An 18,201-nucleotide genomic window follows, 5' to 3' on the forward strand; every position below is an offset into this window, starting at 1 on the left:
ATACAGTCCTCTACTAAAGTTTCCCAATGCATTTCGTCTCTACTTGTACGTGACTTGCAAGAACAAGCTCTTTCCTGCTGCGCTTGTCAAATCGACAGGCGTTCAAATGCGGAATCGGTGGTCGTGTTTCACTCACCTCTGAAATATATTCCATAAAAAGCCCTGATCCGGTGGCGCGCTGTTATAATGAGGTGGTCTGTACTGATTATGGTAGGCCATGTCCTCTGCTTGCCCCGCTAAACGATAAAATGCGCTCTATGAGCAGCGAAATTCAACTTGCTTAAATCTGACTATAAAAAATTCTTCACGCAGAGGCGTGGCGTGAAACTCCCCACTTCCCATTAAAAATTAGCGGACGTCACACGGAACCGCCCCCTTCGAACACTCTCAGGGACTTTCCGCTGTTCTGATTGGCTCGTCTCATGCCAGCGCGGACTGTTTGCGCTAAATGGGCGGGGCTAACAGTCTGACTAATGGAAAATGTGAACTGTTCTTAAATGAAATATTTGTTTGGTTCAGAATGACAGATTTCGACAGGATAAATGTATTTTTCTCACAAATATCAAGGGTATTCAAGGCCAAAGTCATAAATGATATGGCGTCTATAGGGAAGCATAATTTATTAGACATTCTTACAGTGAATAAATTGTCACACAAATACATATTGTGTCACGTTGAACTATAGAACATACATTTGAATAACAAAAAATAAATACAGTCTCTCAGAACATCGAATGTGTGTCAAAAAATAGTAAGCTGCCTATCTAGACAGCATTGTAGAGCCTTAAAACGCGCCAAGGCGCTGTCTATGTAGGGAGCTCACTAGGCTTTGAGACGCAGCCTTCGTCATCTGTCAATCAATCCTCACAGAACTAACTGAATGAAAAAAAAGATCACTGTATTGATTTAGCGCTTATCTGAGGAAATTCACATTATCTCCTCGTGTTTTTGGCAGACGTAAAGTGTGACCAAAGGTTATCAGATTAGATTTTAAATTAGATATCGATTGGGTTGAGATTTGTGTAAAACCGAACTCTGAGGTAAAATGTTTTATTATCCAAACGTGCTTCAGCGTCACACTGGCTGCTTCTCTACTATCTGGTATGTACTTCAGTATAACGATGATTATGAATTTAATTAAATAGTAATAACAATATTATATTAATTTAACGTTACTGGCCGTTTGTTAAAAAAATGTGCATCGATTTTTTTCTATCCTAACGTTACTCACTTGATAACCGCGCTGAGGTAACGTTTTTAGTCAAATTTAACTCTATGTAATATGGAAAGTTAAAATAAACTCCATAGATTAGGTACAGTTATACTGAACCTACATTTAGAAGTTTTATTTAAAAACAGTAACGTTAGTGTCCTATTTATCAAAACATTGATTGAAGTTTTGTTTGTTGAATTTAGTTGTTTGTTTGTTTGTTTTCAGGTTGGCAGCCACTAAAGGCATCAGGATTTCCAGAAGAGAGTATCTCAAGGTCAATGTTGGGCGAACATGGTTAGAAAAATCTGTTTCTCATTCAAAATATCATCATATCAAAATTGATAATGAGTGGTACTCTTCCTTTCAGGTGTTTTATTGTCAAAATTTGAAAATGTTAATCAGTAGGTTGTGTTTGTGTGTATATATAGTGAGGACATTGTGGATTACGTGATGGTCCAGGTTCCTCCAGTCCATCCCACTCTTCCCCGGCCACGTTTCTCTCTTTACCTGTCCTCTCAGCTCCAGTATGGCGTAGTCATCGTCTACCATCGCCAATGTGCTTTTTTGCTGGGTGAGATAGTTGTCATGAGTGTAGAAGTGTTGACTAGGGCTGCTTTATGAACATTTCTACAACACAACATTTAAAGAATTATTTCAGTCCAACCAAAACAAAGTGAAGTACACTGTAGCATACTTTTAAAAAGAGCACTTATTATGGAAATACTATACTTGGCTTTTGACCCACTCAAGTAGGACTTAAAAGAAGTTCACCATTAAAAAGTTCTGTCATTTACTCATGTTTTCCAAACCTCTATGAATTTCTTCCGGGGTAACCAAAAATATATTTTGAAGAATGCTAATAACCAATCAGTTATTTTTTGTTCAAGTGCATGATTAAGCACACTTATTTTCACTGGGGATGTGCAATACAAGACCAACAATACAATGCAAAACATGCACTAATGAAACACCCTCTAATAGTGTTTGATGTAACACTTGTTCTGGTCTACTATTACTATTACTATTACGTGACCCAATGAGGGAGGCACATATGGTCAAATAGCACACATCATTATCTTGTATTGATCAGCTGCCTGTATCTGAGAAACTGTTTGTTTCCCAGCAGAATAAACAGTTATTAAAATGCTTTGGTAATTAAAATTTAAGATAGCTGCCAACAATGTTTGCACTCAGGAGCAAATTAATGCTGTTGTGAAATCTTAACTTTAAAACACATTGTCATGTATTGAGTGTGTTTAAAGAATAGCATGTCATTGATAAGCAACTGTTAATCAGGGAACAATTCAAGTAAGGTGAGATTGAAAGCATTCATCAAAATGACACAGAGATCTCAGAAAACTGCAGACAGGAATGGCAACGCATGTAAAGATGCACAAACAAATGCATTAACTTTAATACGGTGGAGACAAGCTGAACAAACAGCTTAATCTATAGAGGGCAAAATTGAACAGAATTCATTTGAATATCAAATGACCTTAAAATGATGTTTGGACAATAATTTTTTCCACTATGTAGACCAATTTCAGCTCCAGTCCACCCAAACCATTTATCAAAACTTAACTGCAAAAACAAGCAAGAAATCATCAGGGTTATGATATCAGAGTGAAGACATTAACATATGATTTACATATCGATGCCTGTATAATATTCAGTAAAATGTCCCAGCCTGATAAATGACAGGTGTTAAATATGCTAGCACACAAAAGTTACCAAGTTATTACAGAGGTCATCTGGATATAAAAGTCTTTAAGTTACAGTTGCAAAAATATATTGTTTTATTTATAGTTTTTATTAATTTATTGCTTTTTTAAATAATTAAAGAGAGGTCATAAAAGTTTATATTGAACTGAATTACTAAATTAAAAACTAAATAAAAATTTTGGTGCAAGAATCCATGACTTACATTACAGTTAAAGTCAAAAGTTTACATACACCTTGCAGAATCTGCAAAATGTTAATTATTTTACCAAAATAAGAGGGATCATACAAAATGCATGTTATTTTTTATTTAGTATCATTCTGAATAAGATATTTCACATAAAAGACATTTACATATAGCCCACAAAAGAAAATAATAGTTGAATTTATAAAAATGACCTCATTCAAAAGTTTACATACACTTGATTCCTAATGCTGTATTGTTACCTGAATGATCCACAGCTGTGTTTTTTTTTTTTTTTTTTTTTTTTTTTGGTGATAGTTGTTCATGAGTCCCTTGTTTGTCCTGAATAGTTAAAGGTTGTATCAGCGATTTCTAGCCTAAAACATAAAGTGTCAATTTCAGCTGACCTTTCTTCACGATCCGCTCGCTGCCTGCCCCATAAATTGTCTGTGAAAAAAACGCGTCTCTCTGGTCAGCCTAGGGTCCGAGATATGCCAAAAAAACAATCGGCACTACCAACCTTTCCACACATAAACAAACATTGTTCCAACCAATCAGCGTCAGGGGTTTGGTGTTGTGGACTTTCCTACTGGTGCAGGGATGTGAGGGAGGCGGAGCGAAAGTCCACAACACCAAACCCCTGAAGCTGATTGGTTGGAACAATGTTTGTTTATGTGTGGAAAGGTTGGTAGTGCCGATTGTTTTTTTGGCATATCTCGGACCCTAGGCTGACCAGAGAGACGCGTTTTTTTCACAGACGATTTATGGGGCAGGCAGCGAGCGGATCGTGATGAAAGGTCAGCTGAAATTGACACTTTGTTTTTCAGCCTAGAAATCGCTGATACAACCTTTAAACTGAAAAATCCTTCAGGTCCCACAAATTCAGTTTTTTCAGCATTTTTGTGTATTTGAACCTTTTCCAACAATGACTGTATGATTTTGAGATCCATCTTTTACACTGAGGACTATTACAGAAGGTTCAAATGCTCATTGAGGGTTCAGAAGGAAACATAATGCACATACTGTATATTAAGAGCCGGGGCTGAAAACTTTTTTATTTTGAAGATCAGGGTAAATTTAACTTATTTTGTCTTCTGGGAAATAACTAAGTATTTTTTGTTGCTTCTGAAGGGCAGTACTAAATGAAATAATATTATATTTAGGCAAAATGTACACAAAAAAATTTACACATCTTCATTTACTTCAAAAGTTTACACCCCTGGCTCTTCATGCATTGTTTTTCCTTTTGGAGCACCAGTGAGCATTTAAACCTTCTGTAATAGTTGCGTATGAGTCCTTCAGTTGTCCTCAGTGTGAAAACATGCATCTAAAAATCATACAGTCATTGTTGGAAAGAGTTCAAATACACAAAAATGCTGAAAAACCAAAGAATTTGTGGGACCTGAAGGACTTTTCTGAAGAACAGCGGGCAGTTTAACTGTTTAGAACAAACAAGGGACTCATAAACAACTATCACTTAACATCAAAAACACAGCTGTGGATCATTCAACAGCACAGTAATAAGAATCAAGCGTATGTAAACTTTTCAACAGGGTCATTTTATAAATCCTCTTGTGGACTATATGTAAACGTATTTTATGTAAAATCTCTTATTCAGGTCAGTACTAAATTAAAAATAACATGCATTTTGTATGATCCCTCTTATTTTGGTAAAATAATTAACATTTTGGAGATTCTGCGAGGTGTATGTAAACGTTTGACTTTTGACTAAACTGTAGAATTATATATTGAATATTATGAATAATATTTTTCTAACAAATGAATACACAATAGTCCATTAATTTGCCAGCAAATGTGCTTTTATTATACTAAAATATACTGAAATATTTTCTGTTTTCCTCACAGAGGAGGTCCAGCAGACCATCGAGCGTTTGCTTCGCTCAAAGAGACACTTGAACATTGACATGCCAGACACTGATAGGTCAGATTCAGAGTCATCACTGTCATGTTGTGTCACTAATGTAATTCATTCTGACACAGACATTCATATTGTTCAAATACACCCGTGACAGATGTTTATATGACTGCAGTTGCTATGATTCCCCCTGAGAAGCTGTTCTGGGATCATGTTTCCTTCCAGGTTGGTGCTGAATGTCCCTGACTCTCTATTCCAACTAGAGGAGGCAGAATGGGCACTGGAGCCCTTTTTTGGACTGATGGGGGTTGACTGTGAGCCGCCTAGTTCTTACTTGCCATCTCAGGTGATGAACTGCAGTATATACACACAGTTTGCATGAATTATTCATAGGAGTCATATCTAGAGACCAGAATATCTTAGAGACTGGGATCCACAAGCATCTGCATAGCAACCGATAAAACTGTAGAGTTCATAATAGTGAATTTAACTAAAATAATCGCATTTATCCCACCCTGACCCTTTTTGAGCCATTCAGCCATGGATTTATTGTTTATCATCACAGCAGTTTACAGAGGGCTCATCTCCTCTGGTGGCCAGAAAGGAAATTACATCACCTAAAGGTGAGATTTTGAAATATTGCAGCTGATGTGGGTCAAAGACTTGATCTTTATGGTTTTCACCCAATCTATCCCTGTCTTTCCCTTTCAAGGCCTCATTGCTACTTCTGAATCAATCACTATCAAAGACGCAGAGCTGGTGCCTGTGCTAGCAGCGGAGGTGATTTTCACTCTACATGCATCTCACTCCTCCATACTGGCAATAGAAAACAGACAGAGATCTATATTTGAGTCTGTGTCCGTAGCCTTTGCTCACACCAGACACATGACGCCACTTCTGTACTATTTGCCCCCACAAAATTCATACAGCTCTTTGTCAAGTTTTAGATGAAATCAGATCATCTACCCACATGAAGCTTAGTCACGGATAACACCAGATGATATTATTCATTCTTGTTAATCTATGTTTATTGTACCACATGCTTCATATGCTGTTTTCCCAATCTAATGTTCCTTATTATATTCCAGTTTGGTGGGGCAGAGTTACCTGAAGCCACAGCTCAGGAGATCGACTTGCTCATGGAACAGCAAGATCAGTTCCATCTTGGTGGTGAGATCGACAGATGAGTAGATGGACTGATAGATAGACACTTAAATGAATATTGATCTCAATTAAGAGAGCTAATGTGTCATTATTAGCCATTCACAGGCCCACACAGACTTTTTGCCCACAGAAGTCTGCAGAATGCTTCACAGATTTCCGCCGAATTGGAATGAACTAACACATCCCCCGCACATTGTCTGTTCATTTATTAAATTTTTTAGCTAATTTGATCAATGTTCTCAGTTAACCTGTAAGTGTAATCCTCTCAACTCCATTTAACACATTTTACCATTACCATCCCTTGCAGTGTGGCCAAAATATATATTTTAAGATATATATTGTAAAGTTATATTAGAAAATACACATAAAATATTACAAATATACATTACTACATATATTTACAATATTATCATATATTATTAGATCAAAAATATGGCAAAAACAGTAATGTTGTGAAATATTAGTGCTATTTAAAATTATTTTAATATATTTAAAATGTAATTTATTCCTAAATAATCAGCAGCCATTACGCAAGTTTTTAGTGTCGCATAATCCTTCAGAAATCATTCTAATACGCTGATTTGGTGCTCAAGAAACTTGAGAATTTTTTATTATCATGTTGAAAATGGTTGTGCTGCTTAAAACATTTATGGAAATAATAGTTTAGTAATATAGTTATAGTTTATGGAATCAAATAAATAATTTCTTTCTTTCTTTCAAAATAAAAAAAATCTTACTGACCCCAATCTTTTCAACAGTAGCATATTTGAATTTTTTTCCCACATGGGTTCTGCAGATATTCCCTAAAACCCAGCACAGAAAATGCCAAAAATATACTGCTTGCACTCATTCGTAACCTGATCACTTAGATCACTTAGACTGTAACTGCCTGCTACAAATAGCTGTTTCTAAATGACTCAGTAAGTCAGATGTTTTTTGTATGCTCTCTCAGATGAGGAAGATAAGGAGAGAGAGAGGGCGACAGAAGTGGAGAAATCAGGAGATCTGGATCCTGCTATGGTCTCTATAGAACAGTGAGTAACACTGAGGGAAATAGAGACATGTAGGTTAAAAAGGATGCACAAGATTCAAATTCGTTTAGTCGTACTGCTCCCAGTTCTGATTTGTTTGTCAAATTCTTTTTTGACTGGCTGTCTGCACTGTAATTTCACAAGACCTGCTTGTTCAGACATGTAATAAATAACCGTATGTTTAGTTATGGTAATGACTTAAGCTCCAGCACAATGTCAGTAGTTTTCACAACAGCTAAGAGTGTCACTATGGGAATTATGCATTTTTTCATGCCCATCATGACATCTTGCTGCAGTGCTGAACTCATGGAGTGCGACATAAGCTTGAAAGCAATAATGTAGTTTAATAAATTGTCTCAAAACATGCAGTCATTCACTACATAGCAAATGGCACAGTTCATTGCATAAGAAAAAAGTGAGCAAACATTACATGTATGTTGCACCTTAAATGGCTGAAACTACTTTAAATTAAGTCCTTTTCATGGAAACCCGTTTCCGCCACTGAATAAAAAATAAAAAATGGTTATTGAAACTTTTTCATCTCACAATTCTGACTTTTTTTGAAAACTGCGTGATATAAACGTGCAATTCTGACTTTTGTGCAATTCGAAATTGTGAGTTATAAAGTCAGAATTGTGAAATATAAACCCCCAATTGTGAGATATGAAGTTATAAATTCAGAATTGCAAGACATTAACTCGGAATTCTGAGAAATAATGACAATTCTGAGAAATAAAAGTCAGAATTGCAACATATAAACTCGTAGTTGTGACTTTTTTTCTCAGAATTGCACAATTTTGAGTTATTAAGTCAGAATTGTGAGAAAGAAACTCGCAATTCTGAGAACATATCAGTCTTATTTCTTCTCAGGGGTCCGTTCTTCGTACCTCGCTAACTAAGTTAGCTGGATTTGATTGTTGACGATTTCGCGTGATCTTGGATCATTCGGTTCTTCGACGCTCATCCGGGACTTGCTGTCATAGCAACAGATCCGTAAGCGTAAACCTGCTCTGGAGCAGGCTTACTTTATGTAAACAGGATTAGATCGCGGCCACTTAGTTATGTCCGCTTCATTTATACGAAAGCAACAGCGATATTTGCCCAATTAATTTGTACAAAAAAAAATAATTTTGTTTTAAAAAATTTATTTTGTATAAAAAAAAAAAAAATGCAGTCTGTCGTTTGAAAAGTGCATATGTCACTTAAACATAGTTTGTGTAGTTTGTTAAACACTGTTTTTCCATAAATAAATATTATCAGTGTAACTAAAGATAATGCAGTATTTGATTCTCTTATTGATTTCATACAGACACATATAGGTCATTTTCTAAAAAAGGGAAATGTACTATAAATCATTCTATTTCATTTGATTATTTCACATTTAATTTATATTTTAGAGTAGTAATAGTAAATTACTTTGTGGAATCAAGATGAGAGACCACGGCTATAAAAGCGAAGGTGGATTTACCTAGAAGCTTTTGTTTCTTTAGCTCAGTATACTCTATTTTTTGCTGGAGACTTCTCTTATAGAGCAAATGGATGTCACCCTGTTTCATTTGTAGAGACAACATTTAATGGTCAATACATGTCATAAAGGAAGTAAAATTAATTACAAGACTGTCCACCTCTGTATCAGGCCTCTCTGCCTGCAACTCACACTGCAGTCAGAAATAGAAGTACACAAGTAGATACAAATTCAGGCCAAATTATGCATGCACTTACAGGTACTTCCTCCAAACCAGTCTTCTGACAGGGTTGCTTCACTGTCCTGTGCAATGGAAAAATAATGGTGTTACAAAGGGATGTGGTACTGCCCACACACACACTTTTTTTTAATTATTTATACCAATAGGCAGTATTGAACTTCAGAGTAAGCAAATTTTATATATATATATAATTATCCCAATTTACTGTGCATACTTCAATCACACTGTGGGAACAGTTAAAAATCATGGAGTGTTATGCAAAACTACACACAAAAAAAAAATAAATAAATAAATAAACGTTAAAGTACAAAAAGCATTTTAATTATGGCAACAACCAAATATTTTACATTGTACAAATAGAATTATAAGCTCATTAACCAGTTATGAAGGTGCTGCTGGTGTAAGGAAGAGCTGCCCCCAGGGATGCCCTCAACAATGGGTCTAGTGGCATAAACCCTAGGGCCAGCTCCTCTGCCGGGGTGTGAGGAGGTGCAGGACCACCACCTATCTTTTTTTGCTCTGCCCTTTTCTTGGTTGCTGTTATAAACAAACAAACAGATTTTTTCAGAGTCTCTTTTCAAGAGACTAAAAGCAATATAAGTGATAAATATTACCATTCTGTAGAATATTCTTATATTTCACTTATTATATTTTACGTAGCCCCTTTTAAGCCACCCAGTGATCTCAGATTACTTCATTCAGCTATACTAATCATCAACAACAGGTGCGTTCGGAGAACCGGAATAGCGAGGTCATAGTTAGCGCGATGATTTGATCTTGGATGTGTCATTTGATCTTGGATGTAGTAAGCGAGGTACGAAGAACGGACCCCAGAAGTGGACTTTATAACTTGCAATTGAGTTTTTATTTTACAATTCTGAGAAAAAAGTCAGAATATAAACTCAAGATATAAACTCAAAATTGCAAGAAAAGTCAAAATTGCGAGATACAAACTCAGATTTGCGAAAAAAAAGTTTTTTAATAAAAATTTTATAAGCTAAAAAAACACTAAAAACAAGCAATTCTGACTTTCTTACAATTGTTTATATCACACAGTTCGGACTCTATAACTCACAATTGTGAGTTTATATCATGCAATTTTGAGAAATAATAATAAGAGAAATAAACAAGCAATTCTGAGAAATAATGTCGCAATTCTGAAAAATAAAGTCAGAGTTGCAACATATAAACTCGCAATTCTGAGAAATAATGTCACAATTCTGAGAAATAAAGTCAGAATTGCAACATATAAACTCACAATTCTGACTTTTTTCTCAGAATTACGAGTTTATATCTCGCAATTGTAAGTTAAGTCAGAATTGCGAGAATCTTTTTTTTCTGCTCAGAATTGCACTTTATAACTTACAATTGCAAGTCAGAATTGCGAGATGAAAACTAGAAAAACGTCAGAAAAAATAGCAATTCTGACTTCATTTCTCACAGTTGTGTTTTTATCTCACAATTCTGACGCAATTGTGAGTTTATATCACGCAATTCTGACTTTATAACTCGCAATTGAAGGAAAAAAGTCAGAATTGCGAGATAAAAACTCACATTTGCTAGAAAAACGTCAGAATAAATAGCAATTCTGACTTTATTTCTCGCAATTGTGTTTATATCTCGCAATTCTGATGCAACTGTGAGTTCATATCCCACAATTCTGAATTGCCAGTTTGTATCACACAGTTCTGAGAAAAAAAAGAATTGTAAGATAAAAAGTCACAATAACCTTTTTTATTTATATATAGTGGTGAAAATGGACTTTTCAGGTAAACAAGCATTTTTAATGTAAATGTGGTTTCAATTGTGCTTCATGAAAAATACATGTATATGTGTTTTATGGATTTTTCATGTTTTTTTTTTAATCAAAAATCTAGTTTATGCAGTGCATGTCTAAACAAATCGATTGGGTTTTTGCTGTGTAGTTCATACATGTGGCATGTGGGTCAAAATAAAGCAGCCAGGCAGACTCTTAGTTTGGTTGAGACCCAACATAACATCAATTTATATAGACAGTGACAGCAGTTGGGCCAAATGTCCTTGACCTAAATATATCTGAAATAAAGAATCTGCTTGACTGCACAATTTAATGGAGCCCATAATGTTTGCCTGAACTAGCCGCTTGTGTTTACAGGGTTTTCATTGTTTCAAATCATCACTAAATGCATGTTTGCAGACTGAAGAACAGCGAGTGCATCGTGGATGAGGGGAATGGGCGTCTTACGGAGGTCACCTTAGATAAGGTGGCTATGGAGATGACCCCTCCTCCCATCACCTTGCCACCAACCACAGAGGCGAGCGAGAGAGACGTGGAGATGGAGCGCTCCAGTGAGGTTTGTGTGTGTAGTCATGTCCACATTACCTTGCCCATTACGCTCCAGCGTTATATAATCCATATGTTTTTTGAAGCGTGAACGCTTTTGTAGCAAAGGCAGTTACATTGGCCTAAATCCACAATAGTGTGCTCAGTGTCATAATAACCTCTCGCTCTTTCATTCTTTCTCCTGTTTTGTCACTCCACTTTTCTCAGACACTCCAAGTGGAGCAATCAGTCCCTCCAAAGAGACGGGGTCGCAAACGCCAACTGATCTTCGCTGACCAAAACACACAGATTTCCCAGGATGCAATGCGGCAACAAATCAACAACCCTCAGATTGAAACTCAATCTCTGGTGGGAGCTCTGTGATAGATAACTAATCTAATCAGTAGTGCTGGAAATCTTTAGACACCTCATGATGTGAGTCGATGTAGTTTCAGGGAGTCACAGTGCGAGTACAACGATTCTTGATGCATCTTAATTTTCCAGCAATAGAGCAGGAGCACAGATTTTTAGGAGGTTAGGAGTGCCTCTATTATGAAAGCGTACTAAAATATGCTTAAAAACAAAAAAACAAAAAACTACATAAATATTATTTAAATTAATTACATGTTGCTGTTGCTTGATTGTATTGACCTTTAGAGAAATATGTGACCCTGGACCACAAAACCAGTCATAAGGTTAAATTTTACAAAACTGAGATATATACATTATATGAAAGCTGTAATAAATAAAATGAAAATAAATAAGCTTTCTATTGATGTATAGTTTGTTAGGATAGGACAATATTTGGCCGAGATACATCTATTTGAAAATCTGGAATCTGAGGGTGCAAAAAAATCAAAATACTGAGAAAATCAGTTCTTAACAATGCATATTACTAATAAAAAATTACATTTTGATAGGTTTACAGTAGGAATTTTACAAAAAATCTTAATGTAACATGATCTTTATTTAATTTCCTAATGATTTTTGACATAAAAGAAAAATCAATAATTTTGACCCATACAATGTATTTTTGGCTATTGCTACAAATATACCCCAGCGACTTAAGACTGGTTTTGTGGTCCAGGGTCACATATGTCTTAAATAGTTAGAAATTAAATAGGTATGAATACTGAAATAAAAATATATGTTTTTTAAACCTTAACTCTAATGCCATAATTTCCAAAATAATAAATAATTTTAATAAATTAAATAATTGAATACATACACATACAATGATTTTTTTATACATACTGTGCAAATATTTGGTTAGTAATATTCTTTGGATATTGTTTGTGTTCATCAAAGCTGCATTTATTTGATCAAAAATACAATAAAACTACATTATTGTAAAATATTTTTACAATTTAAAATAACTGTTTTCTATTGTAATATAATTGAAAATGTAATTTATATTTGTGATAGTACAGCTGAATACAGTAGCCATTACTTCAGTTTTTAGTGTCACATGATCTTTCAGAAATCCTTTTAATATACTGATTTGTTCAAGAACCTTTAATGTCAATGTTGAAAACAGTTAACTGCTTAATATTTTTATGGAAACTGATACATTCTGTATATTCTTAGATAAATAGAAAGTTCAAAAGAACAGCATTTATTTGAAAAAGAAATCTTTTGTAACATACAATACCTTAACTTTTCTTTTCAGTGCATCCCGGCAGATTAAAAGTATTACATAAAGTCTTACTGACCCCAAAATTTTAAACTGTAGTTCAGTGTGTACAAACAAGTATTATGATAGTTGTTTTCATAATTTCTGCATGTGTTTACACTATTTTTTATTATAAATTCTATAGTTTATTTTTATTTATTTATTTTATAAACCATATCAATGGTAACAAGGAGCGTGGTTTTACTGAGACTATGAGCTTATTAATAGATTAACTTTTAATCGTTCTAATAAATTTTAATTGAAGTTAATGAATTAGAGCTTGATGAAATATAAACAGCCTGGGCCTGTCAGTGTGTTACATAAATTAGGTGTTAACTCTTTACCAATCTCACTGTCATTCCAAACCTGTATGATTTTAATTCGTGGAACAATAAAAAATCATTTAAGAAATGTCTGTTTTTAATATAATAGATGTTAGTCTATTCAGTAACATTCTTTAAAATTTCTTTTTACAGAAGAGAGCAATTCATACAGGTTTGGAAAGGCATGAGGGTGTGTAAATGATGACAATTCAATACCAGTAATCCTAGTGCTTCACTGTGAAGTACATTTCTGCCTGACGAAATTTCGAGATTAAGTCTGTTAACTGTATTTGCAGTACATTTAATAATATCTATCACTATTTGTTTCTTTTAACTAATTTATTTAATCCATTTATATCACTCCATTTATATTATATAACTCCAATCCTTAGCCCTGTACATATTACTAGTATATTGACTGTTTATTAGTACTTAGTACTTATCAGTAACCCATATTAATGCCTTATTCTGACTCATTTTCGATCCTTTAATGCCACCCTAGACCTAAACTTAACTACTACTTACTATTAATACGCAGCAAATTAAGAGTTTACAGAGACGAAAGTTGTAATTAGTAGTTAATTGTAAGAGTTGGTCCCCAGATTAAAGTGTAGCCAAAAAAATGTTAAAATACATATACACTAGCAGTCAAAAGTTTTTGAACAGTAAGATTTTTAATGTTTTTTAAGTCTCTCCTGCTCACCAAGCCTGCATTTATTTGAGCCAAAGCACAGCAAAATCAGTAAAATTGTGAAATATTTTAACTATTTAAAGTAACTGTTTTCTATTTGAATATATTTTAAAGTATAATTTCTTGTGATTTCAATGCAGAATTTTTAGCATCATTACTCTAGTCACATGATCCTTCAGAAATCATCCTAATATTCTGATTTTCTGCTAAAAAAAAAATATTATCATTACGTTGAGTAGAATTTTTTTCAGGTTTCTTTGATAAATAGAAAGTTCAGGAGAACAGCATTTATCTGAAATAGTAATCTTGTAACATCCTTGCTAAATAAAAGTATTACTTCTATAATTAAAAAAAAAGATAAAATTAAATAAAATTAAAAAATAATTGTACTACATCAAAGCTTTTGAATAGTATACTCTATAATGTTACAAAAGGTATTTTTAGATAAGTGCTTATCTTAAAAATTTAAAACTCAACTGTTTTAAATATTGATAATAATAAAATGTTTCTTTAACAGCAAATCAGCATCTTAGAATGATTTTTGAAGGATCACGTGACACTGAAGACTGGAGTAATGATGCTGAAAATTTTACTGTTTTTGCTGTACTTTGGATCAAATAAATGCAGGCTTGGTGAGCAGAACAGTCTTTTTTAAAAAAAAACATTAAAAACTTACTGTTCAAAAACTTTTGATTGGTAGCTTTTTTTTACTGTAAACCATCTGCTTTGATGGTGAAGCTGTTTTTTTCTTCAACCCAATTAAATGATTAGTTTAAATGATAAATGTGATTCTCTTTCTCTAATTCTGTCTTCATCTTTCTTTCTCTTTTTCCCTAGTCTGACACTCTCCTAAATATTCCTGCCTCTCTGAAGGCACCAGCAGCAGTTCTGCTCAGCACACCGTGTAACTGTATGTCGTCACACACTGTGCACCACTCATAAATTCTTACTTGTATATAAAAATTGTTTCAATATCATTGTTCATAAAGTCATTAACAGCCTTGGAAAGTATCAGTTTTTTATTCGATCACATATACAGCACAAATATTTATCAACAAACTGGGAAACTACTGCATCAGCTCTTTTTACTTGCCTTGAACAGTTTAGTGGATCTTAATAATGAAACCACTGGACCATCAAAAAGCCTCAGCAGTTTTATCAGGAAGTCAGGAAGCACCCTTACCCTTGCACAACACTTCACCCTTATAATCACTGACATGCCTCCGGTCCTTGTATTGCAGTGCTCATCCACCCTGACCTCCAAGCGCTATGGAAATGCTGCAGCGTTCCTTCTTCACTCCCCCGTCCCTCCAGGAAACGACAGGTGCAGGAGGAGAGTGAGCCATTGGAGATGGAGAAAGAAAGAGGAACAGAGAGGAGTCGGGAGTCTAGCAGAGAGGTGAAGAAATCTTAAGTTGCTTATCTGGTCATGTCAGACTCAGAGCCCTGATCTTTCAGTTCAAGGTCATGATCTGATCGATACAGTTTCAGATCATCAAACAAATTTAAATATTAATCAAAGATAACACAAGTAAACACAACATTCAGTTTTTAAATGAAGGGTTTTTTTATGAAGGGAACACACCTGAGTTCAGTTACTCTAGCCAGACCCAGGCCTGATTACTGCCACACCTGTTCGCAATCAAGAAATCACTTAAATTGGACCTGCCTGACAAAGTGAAGTAGACCAAAAGATCCTCAAAAGCTACACATCATGTTGAGATCCAAAGAAATTCAGGAAGAAATGAGAAATAAAGTAGTTGAGATCTATCAGTCTGGAAAAGGTTATAAAGCCATTTCTAAAGCTTTGGGACTCCAGCGAACTACAGTGAGAGCCATTATCCTCAAATGGCGAAAACATGGAACAGTGGTGAACCTTCCCAGGAGTGGCCGGTCGACCAATATTACCCCAAGAGCGCAGCGACGACTCATCCAAGAGGTCACAAAAGACCCCACAACAACATCTAAAGAACTGCAGGCCTCTCTTGCCTCAGTTAAGGTCAGTGTTCATGACTCCACCATAAGAAAGAGACTGGGCAAAAATGGCCTGCATGACAGAGTTCCAAGACAAAACCTGCTGCTGAGCAAAAAGAACATAAAGGCTCGTCTCAGTTTTGCCAAAACATATCTTGATGATCCCCAAGACTTTTGTGAAAATACTCTGTGGACTGGCCAGACAAAAGTTGAACTTTTTGGAAGGTGTGTGTCCCATTACATTTGGCGTAAAAGTAACAGCATTTCAGAAAAAGAACATCATACCAACAGTAAAATATTGTGGTGGTAGTGTGATGGTCTGGGGCTGTTTTGCTGCTTCTGGACCTGGAAGACTTGCTGTGATAAATGAAACCATGAATTCTGCTGTCTACCAAAAAATCGTGAAGGACAATGTCCGGCCATCTGTTTGTGATCTCAAGCTGAAGCGAACTTGGGTTCTGCAGCAGGACAATGATTCAAAACACACCAGCAAATCTACCTCTGAATGGCTGAAGAAAAACAAAATGAAGACTTTGGAGTGGCATGGTCAAAGTCCTGACCTGAATCCTATTGAGATGCTGTGGCATGACCTTAAAAAGGCGATTCATGCTTAAAAACCCTCCAATGTGGCTGAATTACAACAATTCTGCCAAGATGAATGAGCCAAAGTTCCTGCACAGCGCTGTAACAGACTCATTGCAAGTTATCACAAATGCTTGATTGCAGTTGTTGCTGCCAAGGGTGGGCAACCAGTTATTAAGTTATTATCACACAGGGCCATGTGGGTTTTGATTTCGTTTTCCCTTCATAATAAAAAAAACTTCATTCAAAAACTGCATGTTGTGTATACTTGCGTTATCTTTGATTAATATTTAAATTTGTTTGATGATCTGAAACATTAAAGTGTGACAAACATGCAAAAAAAAAAAAAAAAAATCAGGAAGGGGCCAACACTTTTTCACACCACTGTACACTATAGTGCATTCAAAGTGTTGGTTCACCCAAAAATGGAAATCTCATTATCATTTGCTCATGCGATAAACGATAATGTACTCATCCACATGATATGAGAGTCTGTAAATGATAAAAGAATATTAATGTGTGGGAGAACTATCCTTTTAAAGCCCTTGTGAAAAAGAAGTGCACTTTATTGTATTTAACAAGAACTAGGGGTGTACAGATATTATCGTTTTAATGAAATAAAACTCCATTTAGGTGTACAAATACACTTTCATGGCTTGGTTTCTCAGCTAGCACATTTAAAGTGATAGTTCACCCAAAAATGAAAACTACCCCATGCTTTACTCACCCTCAAGCCATCCTAGGTGCATATGACTTTCTTCTTTCAGATGAATACAGTCTGAGGTATATTAAAAAATGTCCTCGCTACTTTTATGTCCTAAATCATTCTCTAGAACGCTATTCACTTGTGAACGCGCAGATGACAGTTAGCGGCAACTAGAGATTACTGATTAAAAAGTTTTAAATATGGATATTTTTCTTACACCAACAGTTCGATTCACTACAGAAGTTCATTACTAACCCTCAGAGCCGTGTGGAGTAATTTTTATGATGGATAGATGCACATTAATTGGACTTCCAAATCTCAACACCCATTCATTGTCATTATAAAGCTTGGAAGAGCCAGTACATTTTTTAATATGACTCAGATTGTATTTGTCTGTAAGAAGAAAGTCATATACATTTAGGATGGCTTGAGGGTGAGTAAATTATGGGATCATTTTAATTTTTAGGTGAACTATCCCTTTAAAAGTGCATTTTAAAATATTGTCAAATAAAACCTTTATTTTCAAGTACATTTTAAATTATTGTTTTACTGTTAATTTATTTTTGTGCTTTAAAGAATGCTTTATTAAAAACAAACTAAAAAAACAAGCCATACTGCAAATTCTCTCAAATAAAAGAAACTAGAACAGTGACAGAAACTGTACCGTTTAAATGTTTTTAAAGGTTTTGTGTGTGTGTGTGTGTGTGTGTGTGTATATGGAGAAGTATTCTGTTTCCAAGAAGAGATATTCAAAATCACCTAGACTACCAGTCAAAAGGTTCACCAAGCCTGCATTTATTTCATTCAAAATACAGCAACAGCAGTAATATTGTGAAATATTTTTACTATTTAAAATAACTGTGTTATATTTGAATATATTTTAAAATGTAATTTATTCCTGTGATCAAAGCTACATTTTTAGCATCATTACTCCAGTCTTCAGTGTCACATGATCCTTCAGAAATAATTCTAATATGCTGATTTGCTGTTCAATAAACATTTATTATTATTATTATCAATATTTAAAGCAGTTAAATATATTTTTCAGGATTCTTTGA

At 34.8% G+C, this 18,201-nt stretch overlaps 2 protein-coding genes across 2 annotated transcripts in view; one reads left to right on the forward strand and one right to left on the reverse strand.

Moving 5' to 3' along the window:
- The window catches only part of pdcd6 (programmed cell death 6), a 19,675-nt gene extending 19,374 nt beyond the window's left edge, over positions 1-301 (reverse strand). The window contains exon 1 of the mRNA XM_073830981.1: positions 137-301. Coding sequence (XP_073687082.1) covers positions 137-219 — 83 coding nt within the window. The 5' untranslated portion in view covers positions 220-301. The remainder of the gene's footprint in view (positions 1-136) is intronic.
- Positions 302-1,045: 744 nt separating this feature from the next.
- The window catches only part of rec8b (REC8 meiotic recombination protein b), a 19,282-nt gene continuing 2,126 nt past the window's right edge, over positions 1,046-18,201 (forward strand). The window contains exons 1-13 of the mRNA XM_073830384.1: positions 1,046-1,101; positions 1,439-1,507; positions 1,642-1,784; positions 4,983-5,058; positions 5,218-5,338; positions 5,561-5,615; positions 5,705-5,772; positions 6,081-6,159; positions 7,109-7,190; positions 11,070-11,226; positions 11,424-11,564; positions 14,719-14,791; positions 15,123-15,280. Coding sequence (XP_073686485.1) covers positions 1,046-1,101; positions 1,439-1,507; positions 1,642-1,784; positions 4,983-5,058; positions 5,218-5,338; positions 5,561-5,615; positions 5,705-5,772; positions 6,081-6,159; positions 7,109-7,190; positions 11,070-11,226; positions 11,424-11,564; positions 14,719-14,791; positions 15,123-15,280 — 1,278 coding nt within the window. The remainder of the gene's footprint in view (positions 1,102-1,438; positions 1,508-1,641; positions 1,785-4,982; positions 5,059-5,217; positions 5,339-5,560; positions 5,616-5,704; positions 5,773-6,080; positions 6,160-7,108; positions 7,191-11,069; positions 11,227-11,423; positions 11,565-14,718; positions 14,792-15,122; positions 15,281-18,201) is intronic.

Source organism: Garra rufa, chromosome 24 (assembly GCF_049309525.1).
Source record: "Garra rufa chromosome 24, GarRuf1.0, whole genome shotgun sequence".
In the NCBI taxonomy this organism is placed as follows: Eukaryota; Metazoa; Chordata; class Actinopteri; order Cypriniformes; family Cyprinidae; genus Garra; species Garra rufa.